Raw genomic sequence first — 15792 nt, forward strand, 5'->3', positions numbered from 1 at the left:
ACTTCTACAAGTGAAAAGTCAACTCAGTTTGCCCTACTTTGCAAGCCAAGGACTTGATTACCAATTACTGCCTTCCACTTATTGTCAAGGTAGCTGTGATGAAAAGATACTTTGGTGGGCAGACATTCTGCCCCCAGCTCTGCCGCACGGAAACCATGCTTGCTGACCACAGACAGAAGCCAATCTCTTTACCACAGACCGCTCTTCATTTTTCCTGCTGCCCCCGCCAGCTTTTGGAGTAGCGTTGCCCTAGATTAATTGGAAAACCGCACCTATTTATAGCAGGAAAAAATGCCACCAGCCCACAATGAAGAGACATGGCTAACCCATTTTGACCAGCTGGTGTGCTCTCGGAAAACCTTCCTCACTGGGCAGTGAAGGCTAGCTGCACTGGTGCTCCTTCACTTGTTTTCAGATCCGCGAGACAGAACGGAGTCAGGGATAGTGAAATCATACTGAATTCCCCATGCTTCAAGATTGTGTGGTATTAATTTCTGCACAGCTTTGTATTTTGGTCTTTTTAGATCAGCTCAATCAACTGTTGAGTTCTTTTTTGCAAAGTTGTACCAGTAGTATATCATCACCTGCTAGAATGACCATAAAATCCTAACAATTCTAAGCTGTTCCCTGGATATAATAATAATAAAATAATAATAACAATTCCGTACACTTACAGTATATAGTTCTTTTCTGAAACTGTACTCAAAGCGCTTTACAGGTAATGGGGACTCTCCTCCATCACCACGAATGTGCAGCATCCACCTGGATGATGCAACAGCAGCCATAGTGTGCCAGAACACTCATCAGAGTGATGTAGCTAATTCATAGATGGGGATTATTAGGAGGCTATGATTGGTAAAGGCCAATGAAAAATTTAGCCAGGATGCCAGAGTAATACCCCTACTTTTTTCAAGAAACACCCTGGGATTTGTAATGACCACAGGGAGTCAGGAACTCAGTTTCACATCTCAACCAAAGGATGGCGCCTTTTTACAGTATAGTGTCCCCTTCACTATACTGGGGCGTTAGGACCCACACAGACTGCAGGGTGAACGCCCCCTACTGGCCCCACTAACATTTCTTCCAGCAGCAACCTTAGTTTTCTCCAGGAGTTCTCCCATGCAGGTAGTAACCAGGCTCACACCTGCTGAGCTTCAGTGGGTTGTCAGGGGTGAGTTGCAGGGATATAAGGCTGCTGGCGAGATGGATATGCTGACTGGGGTAAGCCCATGGGGTCAAAATAATAGTTCATTATTGCCGTTATAAACTATCACATTAATATTTTAATTGTAACTTTTATTCCTACCACCTTTTTTTCCAAAGGGTTCACATTTTCAATATTTTCAGGTTATTTATTCCGTCTGCTAAACCCAGTGCAGATCTGAACTGGATGTCAAAGAGCACTGTGAGAAAATTGGCGAGTCCACAGGGTGTTTTTGATCAAAAAGTAAAATGTCATTTGCAATCCCTGTCCTAAGCTGGGGAAGTAGATCCTGATGGCTGCCCCCCAACATACACATACCACAAAAAAAAAAGCATACAGTATGTGACGTTAATTAAGGATAGCATTGTGAACAAACACATGTGGACTCAGTCATCTTTCGAGGGGATTTCCTTTCTATTGATGAAGACATACTGAGACTGAATTTATCCTTCTGTTTCCTTACACTACACTTAGTGCATTCTGGGTTAACTGATATCTCTACAGGGACCCACTGTGTATTAAGAAGAGTGTGCCCCATTGTAGTTCCAGATAACATGCCAATCTCAGGGCTTTGGTGAAACACAGATGCTTGAAATGTACAATTCACTGGCAAAGGAATGAATTCACTCCGCAGCACAGAATCTGTGGTTGAATATGTGAAATAAAGCTTGTAATAACACACAATGTAGAAATTGCAAGTGAAACAGTTATTTTCTTCCTTATTTTTGATGGCACCTTCTTCCTAATTTATGATGTAGATATGTGCAATAATTGAAGCTTGCCATCCTCCACAATGGCCCATTGTCTTCAGTATATTTATAAATACAGGGAATCTCTTACTTCAAAAACAAGATCATTCTCAAAACAATTTTATATCCAACATTATTTCTATTAAATTTTAAATATACGGTAGTAGTCTAAAACAGGGTTGAGTTTTGGTCCTGGGGTGCTATCTGCATGGAGTCTGTATGTTCTTCCTGTTTTCTTGTGGGTTTCCTCCCACAGTTTAAAAACATACTGGTAGGATAATTGTCTAATGGGAACATCTGGTCCTGGTATGAGTGTGTGCGTGTCTGTGTGTGCCATGTAATAGACGGTCATCCTGTCCAGGGTGTATCCCACCTTGTGCTTGTCACTTGCTGTGATAGGCTCCAGCCCCGCCTGTGGCCTCATGCTGTATAAAGCAGTTAGACAATGGAGGGACTGATGGAAGTTTAGAACGGTAGAAGCTGTTAGGTCCAGTGAAACGTCGACAAAGGCAAATCACAAAGAGTCCAACATTCTGAAAACTTTACTTTTTATTACCCAATTTGTCAAATTTCCATTGCTGTTTTTAGGTTTTAAAAAGAAATAGCTTTTGTGATTCAATTGTTAGGGGGTACCAACTCAAAAGACACAGGTGAGTGTATATTCACCAATTAGTGAAAAAGAGGAATGTCATTCCTTTAAATAAGTACACATTTTAACCCTTTGCTGCTGAGTTCTGTATTTCTGGGAACCTTCAGATTTATTTGTAATAATAACAAACACAGATTTCAAATCCTGTAGCCATAATCAGATCCAGTTACAATTTACAGTCTCCCTACTGCCAAGAAACCAGTTGGCTTATCCTAAATAAGGGTGTTACATGTTGAAATGTAATTTATCAACAGCAAGCAAAGCTTGAAAGTCACTGGCCTACAAACAGAGGGCGCTGCCCAGCTGGTTTTGAGCATCTCTGTTAGTGGAATTTGTCTGCCCGCCTTTGGTGTTGTGGAGAATACCACACAGGATAATAAATAATGCTGAAACAAACATCAATCTCAGTCCCCTGCTCCCACAAGGACACCAGCCCAGCTCCATCAGGTAGAGATGAACCTTCAGTGCTGAGGCAATTATTACTGAACTGTGCGAGCTGTGCACCTATGGGAAGCATTTTGTTTGTCACTGGCAGAATCACATGGGATTCCTTCAGCCACTCTATGCTCAGACTATTTCAAAAGCAGCTTGATGACTTTCTGCCTTATTCCTACCGTTCTACACGAAAAACAGAAATACAAGAGAGAGACAAAGAAATTTTAATAGCTTCTGCAGATCTATGTCTGTCACCCCCTTGATATATTGTTACAGTAAGAATCCAAATAGCAGGGGGTAGATGTGTTTGCTTGGAAGGAGGGTTTCACTGATATAGTGTTTTTGAGATATAACATAGGAAAGCACATTTAACACTGACAGTGATAGCATAGATTCTCAAGTAATGACATCACAGATATTCATGAAAAATTGCTCTCAAAATCCTACCCTCAAAAATGTAAGATGTTACTCAGCATAACACGCCAGTTGTGTCTGAAATAGAAGACTTTGATACAAACCTGCTTTTGCCTTTTTAATACAGCCTTCCACTGCACATATTGAAGTGAAGTCAAAGGAAAAGCTTTAAATAGTGAATTACCAAGGAATGTATTTTTTTAACTTTAGCAGGTCAGCTGAAAATATATGTACTGGATATACATACAACAAAATTCTACTCATGAGGAATCCCTTCTAAGAATTAGATGGAGTGTTTTCAATAACAGCACCCAAAAGCAATGAATGACCTCACCTCTGAATCCACCTATAAGGCTGCCCAAGAAATGGCCACAAGTGTTTTGAAAGGACTGCCAAACAATGTGCATTGTGGTTAAAGAACAACAATAAGTATATGGCGAAGCTCTCAGATAAATCACTGTTGATACAAATACCTGTTGTACAGAGCCAGGAAGCTCATGTTCTAAAATTAATGACATACTGTACTAGGTCTGTATCACTCATTGAATCTTTTAGTCGGGGATGAAAACATCATTAACCTCAAATGTCTGACAGCAGTGTTAATGATACCCTTTAATATATTAGCACTAAATAATGTTAGGATGCCAGGATTAGAAATTCTAAAGAGAAATGTACTGATTATCTGATGATCTGATGATGAAAGACGTGTGTTGGCATAGAATCTAAAAAAACAAACCAATCTTATCCACCTTTCTATTCCATGTTTGATGGCTTTTGTCAAGAAAACAAATGTTCTATAGGAGCAGCTCATAGCCTACAGATTGGACAAGCAAGTCACCCTTCTTGAAATGCAAGACTTTTGTCAAGCAGCTTATAATTCAAAAGTGTTAACAGTTACAGAGAATAAAAAAGATAAGAAATATTCTTTAATAAGGGGGGGGGGGGGGTTGGTTGAAAATCCCTTGAAGAAAACTGAAAAACTGAAAAAATAGCTACTATTCAACGCATCCTAAATATATTTTCAGAATACTGTAATTGCATTTCCAGGGGAGAAATAAAGATGTGGGAATGAGAGATTAGAAGATCTGATAGTGACAACAGGGCTAATTTATTATGTTTCCTGTTCAGCAGGCAGAAGTGTAATTCTCAACTTTTAACATTACCACATGCAGGCTTTAATTAGTGTATTACATTACGTTTTATTAACATGTCTAGGAGGGTTCACACCGCACTCTGCCAATAGATTTTCTCCCAACAGACACCCCCACCTCCCAGCAGTTGCTAATACCCCAGTGGCCGCCCCACCCCCACATGAAAACCACCTTGCCTATAAAAGCATTGGCTCTGTGTTGCTAGGGGGCTTATAGGTACCCCAACGTTATTACTGCTCCATTATTTCTCCATAATTTGACATTCTTCTGCAGCTTTGAATAAATGAATTAATGTCAATGGCTTCATTTCATTCCTCTCTAACGGTTTCCCCACTTGTTAATGGCACTACAGCGCTTTTGAGTCTCACAGATTATCGCATTACCTCACAAGTGAGCAGTGACCTTGTGCAAACTTTTATCTTTGACAGATATTAGATAACACCCAGGAGGTTCCACTGTGATTAAGAATTTGCTCTGTATACAGGCTCCAACTTATTTTATACATAGAAAACAATCATGTAAATCATGATTGAAATAAGATTGAAACAACCAGTTCTTTGTGAATTCCAACTTGCTTTTGATAACAAAATAACTTCAAGGTTGATCTCCTTTTTTGTCTCTATAATGTAATGTGTTTCATAATAATGCCATCTCCATGCCTATACAATGGATGATCTGTAGTTTTGCAATCATATTTTTTCTAATCATTGTTAAAATGCAATAATTAGAAAAATATTGACTACAATGAGAATGCCAGTACATTTGTATCTTTTTATTGTGTCCTATAAAACATTAATAGACTTTTTGATGGTCTTCCTTTTAAAGAAATACATTTCTTGTTATTAGATTAACTTGATGCAAAATGTAAGACAGATATATTCATTTCTCCATCTTTCCTCCTTCCTCCCCACCCACTCTCACACCTATCTCTCTCACTCGCATAATATTTTGAAGTTAGAGTTTTTTGTTTTTTTTTACCAGAGTTTGTATTCACTCACTGAGCAGTTCTAGAAAAAGAGCACAAGGTGAACTTAGCACTGCAGTAAACAGCCCCCATGTTAACACACAGTAAGCGCTGACCAAACAGGAATAGGGAAGTTTACATTTCAGTAAGAAGGCAGTAAAGGCATGTTCTTATGTCGATTAACAACTGCTTTTGTCATCTTCAGCCCAAGCTTGTGTCACCTAAACTTTGTATTGTGTGTATAGGTTAAAAAAAGATTAATTTAAGACACAAGCCATTAACTATGCTTGGATAACAACAACAGTAGGCAAAGCATAAATGTTGTTGGTTTAACAATTGAGCTTTAATTCATAATCATTAGTAATTAATACATAATAATTTAATTAATTATTTAAGATGCCGTTATGTTCCAGCAGACATTACACAGCAGATCAGGGAGAGAACTGACAAATTTCTTCACTTACTGAAGTAAGGGGGAACTTTAGGGAGACAAGATTGTGGAAGCATTTAGCCAGGTCACCATATTGAGGCACATTGGTGTCTGGAAATTCTGACTGAGGGAAAAGTTGAACCTACTGACTCACCCAACACCTCTTACGACAGCAACCTGGTTTTCTTTAGAGGTTTCCCATCCCAGGACTGAACGCTTTTGATGTTGTGCTCCTCCCTTTTTTTGCAGAAGAGGCAGCCTTTAACTGCTCGTTTTGCTAGGGGACAGCCTTCTTACTGGGGGAGACACTGCGTGCAAGGAGTTTCTTTCTTTTAAAAATTTACAGCTGCCCATTCCACTTCAACAGCATTTTTAACTAGCAGTGGCTACTGTGCCTCTAATTGAACACAGATGCCTTTGTACAATTCTCTTCCTCACCCCCTGTACGAACCATATTCTACCTCGCAGTGACTTCGGGACATGGACTGTTTTCAATAACACCTTGGCAAAAACAAACCCCAGCCAGCCAGCCAGAGTCCTAGAATCCACACAGACATGATAATGCAAAGGAAACAGAGGATTATAAAGAAGCGAGACACTTATCTAGAACATTTTTTCTTTGGCCCAGTGTTTGGGAAGACAATGCTGAATGAAGTTTATGTTGGACAGCAGCTTTGTTCTACAGTACATTACAGCAGAGAGGCAGGTTTAACCCTTTGCCCTGAATGTGTTCATCCTAATAAAAACTTTAAAATAAAGTTTGGGACAGTACTATAACCATGCTTGTCTAGACCTAAAAATATTCACTTCGTAAGTAATTTCAAAGAAAAATTAACCATTATGATGTTTAGTTCATTGTTATCAACTGCTATTTAAAAACTCTGTCAACTACACTTTGGTTACCTGTGTATATCAACTTGAAAAATGCAAGTCTCTATTAAAGACCGTATACTGGATGTTCCCCGATATACAGTGTATATATATATAGAATTTTCTGTACAGGAATAGGCACTGACGAATTCCTTACCACCCCTGCTTGAACCAAGAATACACTCTGATCAAATGATCAAACAGATATACTGACCCATCTTAGTAGAGCTCTCTCATGTAATATGGAATTGAAAGCAATATGGAGCTAAAAGCAGATTTAAGAGATGAGTTTCTACTCCTACTGCATCTCAATGATCAAGCACAACTCAGGGTACAGTCATGAAAAACAATTAGTTTTTGCCAAACTGGAGCCAGGCCCCATAGTAAGTGTTGTCGTGGAGGCCCCTTTAGGTGCAGCAAGGCTGCATAGTGCAGAAGGCTAGTGCCTCGCAGCACCTAGGATTAACTTCAGGTTGTGGTAACCGGCCTGGGTGGAGTTTGCATGTTTCCCCCATATTCACATGGGCTTTCGCGAGGTGCTCCAGCTTTCTTGCCCCTCCTTACAACATACATGTTGAGTTTCATTAACTGATCAATCAATCAAATTAATCACTCCATCACTGAATCACCAAATCACCCAGTCTAGTACAGCACCTTTTACAACACTTTGCCGCAGAATGGCGGTTAACAATACAGTGTAATAACAGATGGCCAACTGGAAAGGATGAGAGGAACAGTTGGAGTAAATAAACTACAGGGAATCCCAGGCCCACTGGTTGTCCCCCTGCAGGCACCTGGTGTGTGGTACATTAATTATAATTGATGATGCGCAGATTCTGCTGATGCCCTCCCCTCCTAGGTCGGTCGTCATGGTAATCCAAGTGATTATAGGATGTAAATTTCCCCTTTCCAGGAGGGGTTACAAGAGGATGTCATACTTTGGGGCTTTGCCAGAACAGCCACTATTAGCTATTATACTGTAAAAAAAAAATAGAACCAAATTAGCTCAATGAGTTGAATGGCTTCTCATTTGGGGCCATTTTGATGTTCTCCATGTCAAAGTTTCTCTTTTTATTAGAGGGAGACTGAGCATTGGTCGACCATTCTAGGTTTCCTGACTGGGTTCCTGAACTCTCACTGGCTGGGATGTGGAGAAGTAGATCTCCCTCACCGTCCCCATCTAACTGACCCAAACTCCAAAGCTCTTACAAGCTACATGAGCCCAGATCAGCCAAGGAGATACAGAGAGCATTGCCTGCCATTGTCAGGGCTTTCTCAGCTTGTCGCTCTATCAGCAGTAGGTGAGAGATTTACAGCTCCTGAAGGAATCCACATTTTAAAACATTGGCTAACACAAAACAAAAACAGAAAATCCTTTGTGCTTGCTTCAGAAAACAGTTTTTTGTCCCTCCCTCGAGATAAATAGTTATTCTGTTTTTATGGATGCTTTTTCAGAAGTGGCTAGCACTAGAAGTTACATGTAAGACACGCAAGAGACAAATCTGCAAAAAAACTGCGTAAAATAAGAGTATATATTACCTGTGCCCATCAATACTAAATGTACATACTGTATAGTTGCACAGTGGCTGGTATTTGTTTTTACAGCATTACGCTGTGTCCACAGTCTACAGGTTTTTATGAAATGTAAGCAAAGCCATTCATAAAACACTTTTTTATAATGACAGTGCTCAAATCAAAACTATTTGGGGGTAATAATCGTAATTTCTTACTGGGTGTTCTCTAATTCAATATTTTATGATTAATTATAAATTAATGGTAATTCATTATCTCTATATATAAATAATTTAATTAATTATTGTATTTTTTGTTTTAGAACTGCATTCAATAATATATTGGTTTCTAACTTCAAGAATTTATAATGCTGTGATACAAAAAACAAGATCTTTATCTAGCACACACACATACTGTATATAAAGTATATATATATATTGTATATGGGAAGTTACTTTAAAATAGATCGTATTTTATATTTCTTATTTTTTAGACTGACACGGAAATATCTCTCCTGGCTAACGTTGTTTAGATGTGCCATTTGTCTGTCCGTCCTATGCCGGGTAACTGAGTGCTTGCATCTAAATTCTAGGAGTATTGGAAACAAAATAGGCGAGATTGAAGTTACCACAAGAAGTGTAATTTCACCAAGAACACGAAGAACGTCTTTACACAAAGTGTTGTGGGAGCCATTGGAGTCGATATCCTAGTTTCTTTTAAAAAAACAGCTGGATGAGATCCTTGAATCAGGTCATTACTAACTGCCAAATGGGCAACATGGGTTCAATCGGCTCCTCTCGCTTGTAAACTTTTTGCGTTCGATATGTTATTAAGCCCTTCCCTAGAAATAAAATATCCCACTGTGTGATACAATAAGACATATGGAAGCTTATTTATGCCACTGGGAAAAAACAAACAAACATATCTCGTTTATACGAGATAGTATTGCGTTTGTAAGAGAAAATCATTACGTTTAAATGCAATAGTTAATTTGTGAACAATGCCCTCAACTATATTTATATACTGCATTATACTGTATATACAATAATATTGTCCCGTGCAAAGTAGCATTGGCTTTAACAACAGTAGAATATTGTCACTCCGCTATTTGGAAAAAAAATCTAAAGGAACACCATGTTCTGTCTTTCATATACATGAGGTACAACAGTAAGCATTCCCAGGTTAAACGGGAATTGTTTTCGACCGCTTCTGTGACAAGCAGAAATGACACGGCTTTCCAAGCGCATGTTATTCTTGATGTGAAACTGCAAAAACATGTCCTGTACATAAAATTTGCCTGCTCTTTAAGCATTGAATGGATTACATTTATGACGACTTGATAGTAAGATGAATAAGCTTCTGTCGAGACAGCCAAAAGACCACGCAATATTAAATTTAACATCATTTCTTTTCCATACAAGCATGTTATCCTCATTAGAAGAGACAAGAACCATCAGTTATATTGAGTACATGACAACTTAATCAGCATATCAATGTATGAAAGCATTTATGTGCATCAGAACTGAAAAAAAAAATGTTTAGTCTGAATTTTGATGGGTTCCATCATGTGCACCTGAGGGCATTGTTTCAAAGTCATTTTTATGTGGCCTTCGCCGAGTTCAAAGCAGCACCACCACAAGAAAAATGACATCTGTGCTTATTTTATTGAAGCCATGCAATGGCACATGGGAATGGACATGCCCCGAGTTAATGGCACATCTATAAGAAAGGTATAGGCATCTTTCAGGCCATTGAGGGTTCGGTTATTTGTCCATGCCAATGTCTGTCAATGTGCACAGTCTGTGGTTCGGTAAATGACAGGAGACATGTACGTTTCTGATCCGTATCTCAACCACAAATTGGGCCCCAGGAGAGAGGCAGGCAGCACAAGGGTGGAAAAATGTTTAGATGTCAAATAGCCCTTAAAAAATTACATCCCTCCTGACGCTGATGCTTTCTTTACACATTAAAAGGACTCCAATTTTTCAGCTGAAATGAGCCTTAAAAACATACAGATCCGTGCTTTTCATTTATGTATAATTAATGGTTATTTTTTAACATACTTGGTAGTTGCTGACCTTGGATAACCTCCCTGGGGCACTGCATTTTTCTTCCTCCCCCCCCAAGAACTTTATCTGCCTTTTGTGGCTGTCTCTAATGGGGTTCATAACTGAAAAGTTGACTCTGGTGTTAACCTGATGATGTTATTCACTGTGAAAAGTGCTCAACAAAGCATAAACCATAAGAATTTTATGAAAAAGAAAGCCTGGTACTGTAGGATGAGATGCAGAAGCTTTTCTTAATTCTGCCCTGCACAGGATCAACTGTTATTTCACACAGGGCTCAGTTTATTTGTGTTGTAAAAGGTCATTAACTGCTGCCATATTTTCCACAGCAACCACTGTGTAAAAGTGACTTAGGTGGTGCTCTATTAATGACAAACACAAATGTGTGGGCTACAGTCATTCCCATGAGACTTCTGTACACACTAGGAAACCAGTAAGCAAAAGAGACATTAAACAAGCACAAACCCAAGCCAATACCTCAGATCACCCCCAATTATTGTATAACATTAATTTATTCCCTCACAGCTTGGTTAACACAGCCCGTGAGTGCAATAAAACTTAACTGCTGCCTTCTTAGGCCTTTCTGTTAGCGTGTTTGTTATGCAAGTGTGAGTATGAGCATTCAAGAGTAGGGGGTGCTCATATGGTGTTACCTTTTATGTGCGTTTGAGGATCTGGAAGAGTGGGGTATGTTTTGTGCAGAGCATAGAAGTGAAGGAGCCTGGCTGTGTCTGTATGAAGGGTGTGCCTGTGGTAGCAGTTTGCCTGTTTTTTTGTTTTGGCCTGGTCATGCGAGAAAATCTGGGGCTCCCGGGCTGTTCAACAATAAAGGCTTCTGATTTTGAAGGCAGGGCGGGTCCATTCGTACGAGATTCGACAAGTGAAGCCATATCCCAAGAGCTTCCGTTCTGACACCCTATGGAAGAGCTCCATTTGGGGGTACCTTTTGGGCTGATTCTCTAGTCCGGCGGGGCCCGAGCACAGCTGAATTTATTTGTGACAAATGTATCTCTTTTTTTGGAGGGGCTCAAAGTGCAGAGACCAAGTGTTTAACCTGACAATACACTTTTTGACTTTATCTGTCCTTTATGAAGGTTGTGGCAATGAGCCAAACCGATTAAGAATTCACTAGTTCAAACTAGACATTGGGTGGGTGAAAGAGAGGTTGAAATGAATTGAGTCCAAATGAAAAAAATAAAGTTGAATCAGTCATGTATAGTAAGGATGTTGCGTTTGTAGTCTTCAAGCAATCTTCAAGTGAAAAAGGATACTGTAACTCTGTGCCCATTAAAAGCTAATAAAATCGCATAGCTGTTGTTTTGCCAGACCCTCAAGGGAAGGGAGTAGAAAATGGAGGAGAAGAAGCAGTCATACCTGGGTCTTTATGATGTCATCATCTCTGTGGATCTGCAGCACGTATCCACGGTTACAGGTCACTGTGCAGCGGGCTCCATTGATGTAACTTGGGCTGCTGCAGTTGAGCTCTGCATTTCTGATAAGGGGTTCTTGGCAGTCAAAGGCTTCACAGACATAATGAACACAACTGGAAAAAAAAAAGAGGCATTTTTTAGACAAAAAAAAAGTATCTAAGTGGTTGAAAAGAGGCATTTTTTAGACAAAAAAAAGTATCTAAGTGGTTGAAAAATATAGGACACTATTAGGTGGCATTAAAATTGGACATTTCTAAGAGTAACTGCAATTATTTCTGAAGAAAAAAAGGAGAAAAGGGGTGTGCTGAGATTAGGGAAATTATCTTGCATGCTTCCTCTGTCTTCACAGTTGTATCTACAGTAGCTCATTGAGTTCACTATACTAGAAATAAACCATTTCTTAAAATTCAACAGTCAACATTTCACTAATTCCGTCAGCAGGTTTATATCAATATAGTGTCTAAAATGCTTTCAGTGATAATATTACATAATTGGTCATTTTAGAATTATTAAGACTGTTGCATATACTGTACTGTATTGATGGTTGAATATTAAACTGTCTTGTCTTGTTGCCCAATCCAAGCTTTAAGTTCAGGGCATCAAAATCCAGAACTTCTTGATCCCAGTTTCTGCTCCAGCTGAGGTCTTGATTATTTAATTGAAACCCAGATTTAACTCACAATGTTTTAAAAGTACATTTTTTCAACTGTTTTCATCTCGGCGTCTGGGACACGTTTTAGATTTACCGATGCAAACGTGTAACTAGACAGCTGCCAGTTGCAAAAACTCGAGAACAAAAAGATGTAATCATTCACTTTATTAGTTCATTTAGGGGCTCAAGGGATCATCTGAAAGTCCAGATGGTATGAAAACCAGCAGACTTTGTGTTCACAGGATTTAGGATTGGAACGCCTTCCCCGCAAGAAGAAATAATGTACCTGTCAGAATCCACTGGAATTCATGCTGTTTTCGCAAAGTCCTACAGTGACACAAGTGTGTTATTTGAGTCATGACTACTGTGACTACCAAATTTGCCTATGACAGCATTCCTCTTCCAGGAAAAGGTCAGTTCATTGATCAATTCCTCTCAACATCAAACATAACACCTGGGAACTTGGGCATAACAAATCTAATAGATTACTGCCGCAAGCTATGGCCTGTTTATTTAATGTCTACTTTTCAATTAGTAAGCCTTTATATTTAAGTGTTCCAGCATGGGAATGTAAAGGGAAAAGCTGGTTTGAAACAAAAATGATTAAACTGTAGTTAATACCAAATTGCAGTTCAGCATATTAACATAAAATATAATGATAATTTGTCCAAAACATCTTAATAATGTCACTAGTACTAATTATGCAACTTCATATTGCAACTACTAAGTGAAGACTCCTAAGCCACTAAAGTTGCCTTCAGCAGACGCAGAGATGAATGAATCACATACTGTATTGCTTACGACAATAATCATGCTGTACAATGCTGGCTAACTTACAGTAGCTAGCGCTATTTCTAATGATCTCTCCTACTCTTTATAGACAAATTTATGTATACCTGCTCAATGCTACACCGTATTTAACAATCAGGTACGGAGGACCTGAAATTCTATTTGAGAAAGTGGAATCTTGTTGCCTATTGATCTTTTTTTTTCAGTTAATTCCAAGACCAAAATGTTTCTACACACACAGTCAGTCTGGATAAGCACCCCTGCATTTGGCCCTAATGGATGGCATTTTTTGTGATTTAGACACTGAGAGGGGACTGATTTTTGAGACAGATATAATTATTATAAAATGAATACAATGTGCTCTAAACTGTAGCTATCTCTAGTCTAATCTTTTCTCTTTGTATGTAGTTCAGAATGTGTATAATCGATGAATCGCTGATCTGTTTGTTTTTTTAATGTGTCAAGATCTGTGTCCTTTAAATCAGAAAATCTTGCCTATTTCTATTTAGGAAGTGCTATTCTAGCATTTGGTATTCCATGCTTATTTGTGTCACTTGTAGCTCTTGAACCACTGTTGCAATCGGAGTCCAGTTTTCACATCTGCATGTGAGCACAGGAAACATGCTTTGGCTGAACACCTTCTTACCACATAGTGGTAGTTTTCCTTTCAGGAATTTAATTCCTCTCTTTTAATTTCTGTAATGCATTTCATTCCATTTCAGCTCTCCTTTTCATTTTACACATCTGTTTTTCATGCTATAATCAAACTGTCCTATCCATACCTGTTAATATCTTCAAACTTAACACCATTACCTTCAATCTTCACACTGTAGATAATGTTACTTGTTAAACACATTTGTCATATAGTGTACTGTTTTTAGTAAATACATACAGTATAACATACTGTATATGAACAAACTGACAAAAACAGGAGCATCTGACAAATTGTGAGATAATTGCTTGAATGTGTTTCATTAAGCCAATAATAACCTGATTTGAGTAATTAAGAGGCGAGTTGGACTGAAAACCTGCAGATGCAATAGCACTGCAGGACCAGATTTTCCCAGATCTGCTATATCTTTACACATACAGTATACCAAGAATAGCATATGGAAAGGGTAGTCCTGCTTTGTTTGGACATATACTGTACATGAAAAGCAGAAGGATACAATTGTTAGAGACAAAACGGTATGATGTGTGACAGAGACATGGGTAAAAAAAAGCAGCATGAAATAATTGTGGATAAGTACTCAGTTCTGAGAGCTGTTGACAAGAGACTCCAAAGGCTTGTTGCTGTGTTACACCTCTCACCTGCTCTTACCTTGAAATTGGGATTAAAAGGTTTCATGTGTCTTAGCCTTATTTATGGCTGCGAACTCTGGAAGCAACTGGTATATAAATATGTATGTAATAATACTGTATATTATAGTTAAGTACTATACAATTTACATTAATCTCTGGATAAAATGTTTCTGGGAACCAAAATAGCTGGTATAAAATAGTGACCGCCTGACTTCATTCAGTTCCAAGAAAGGCTTTTCTGTGCTATTTTCGTTCTTTTTCTTTCTCTTGTGTTGCCAACATAAATATTGTTCAATGGCTATTGTACAGATACGTTTTTTAATAAAGTTGTATTGGGCAGGGCAAGGGAAAACTAAGAAACTAAGGCTGGTTTGTGTGTGTGTACAAGATGACAGATCTTTTCACTGCGTAGCCATACACAGGCCAAGTCTGGATTACAAGTTGGTCATATGGTGGTCCCCACTCCTTTATCAGTTTCAATAAAATGTCTACAGATTAAACTAGGTGATGAAGGAGAATACTTAAACCTCTAATGAAAGACCAAGACGGACTAAATGTTTTGTTCTTTTTTGATAAGTGTTTTAGACAGCTACAGCATTAATCAAAACAAAACATACTAGGAGCTAATACTGTCCTGAAGTGTTTACACTGAGGGGGAAATATTACAGCAAAAGACGCAATCTTATCCACTACTATGGGAGGAGTGGTCAGTGCTTGGGGCTGGAAGGTTATGGCTTCAACTTCCAAGTGGGGTAGGGCATTGTTGTTGTACCCTTGAGCAAAATTGCTCACTCCAGGAAACATGCCCCACTGTATAACAGGGTAAAAAATTAATAAAAGCACTGCTTCTGGTTTACAGCAAACATCTTATTTGGATATATCTATTAACCCGTGTTGCTCTCAATGAGAGTATGTATGTAATATTACATACAATTATACTTATCATGCATTTAAGAAACTTGATAAAATGCCTTGTGTTTTTTTCTGTTGAATACTAGCTGCAGAAGGTTATTAGTCATTTGTTTTCCCACTGTCCTCAGTACAGCGTTGAACAACTTAGCTTTCACATATTAGGAGAATTTAGTGTAGTTCCAGGCACAAAACAGGGTTTAAACATTATAACTGTGTTTCAAGACAAGAAACAGATGACGGGTTGGACGTTTTAAAGCTCCAGG

General features: G+C 38.7%; 1 protein-coding gene across 1 annotated transcript in view; it reads right to left on the reverse strand.

The window, feature by feature from the left end:
• Window positions 1–15792, reverse strand: part of LOC148644055 (pappalysin-1-like) — a 212110-nt gene that overhangs the window by 65204 nt on the left and 131114 nt on the right. Inside the window, exon 14 of the mRNA XM_088614558.1 lies at window positions 11819–11987. Within this exon, the coding sequence (XP_088470684.1) occupies window positions 11819–11987 (169 nt within the window). The remainder of the gene's footprint in view (window positions 1–11818; window positions 11988–15792) is intronic.

Source organism: Lepisosteus platostomus, chromosome 21 (assembly GCF_059453375.1).
Source record: "Lepisosteus platostomus isolate fLepPlt1 chromosome 21, fLepPlt1.hap1, whole genome shotgun sequence".
In the NCBI taxonomy this organism is placed as follows: Eukaryota; Metazoa; Chordata; class Actinopteri; order Semionotiformes; family Lepisosteidae; genus Lepisosteus; species Lepisosteus platostomus.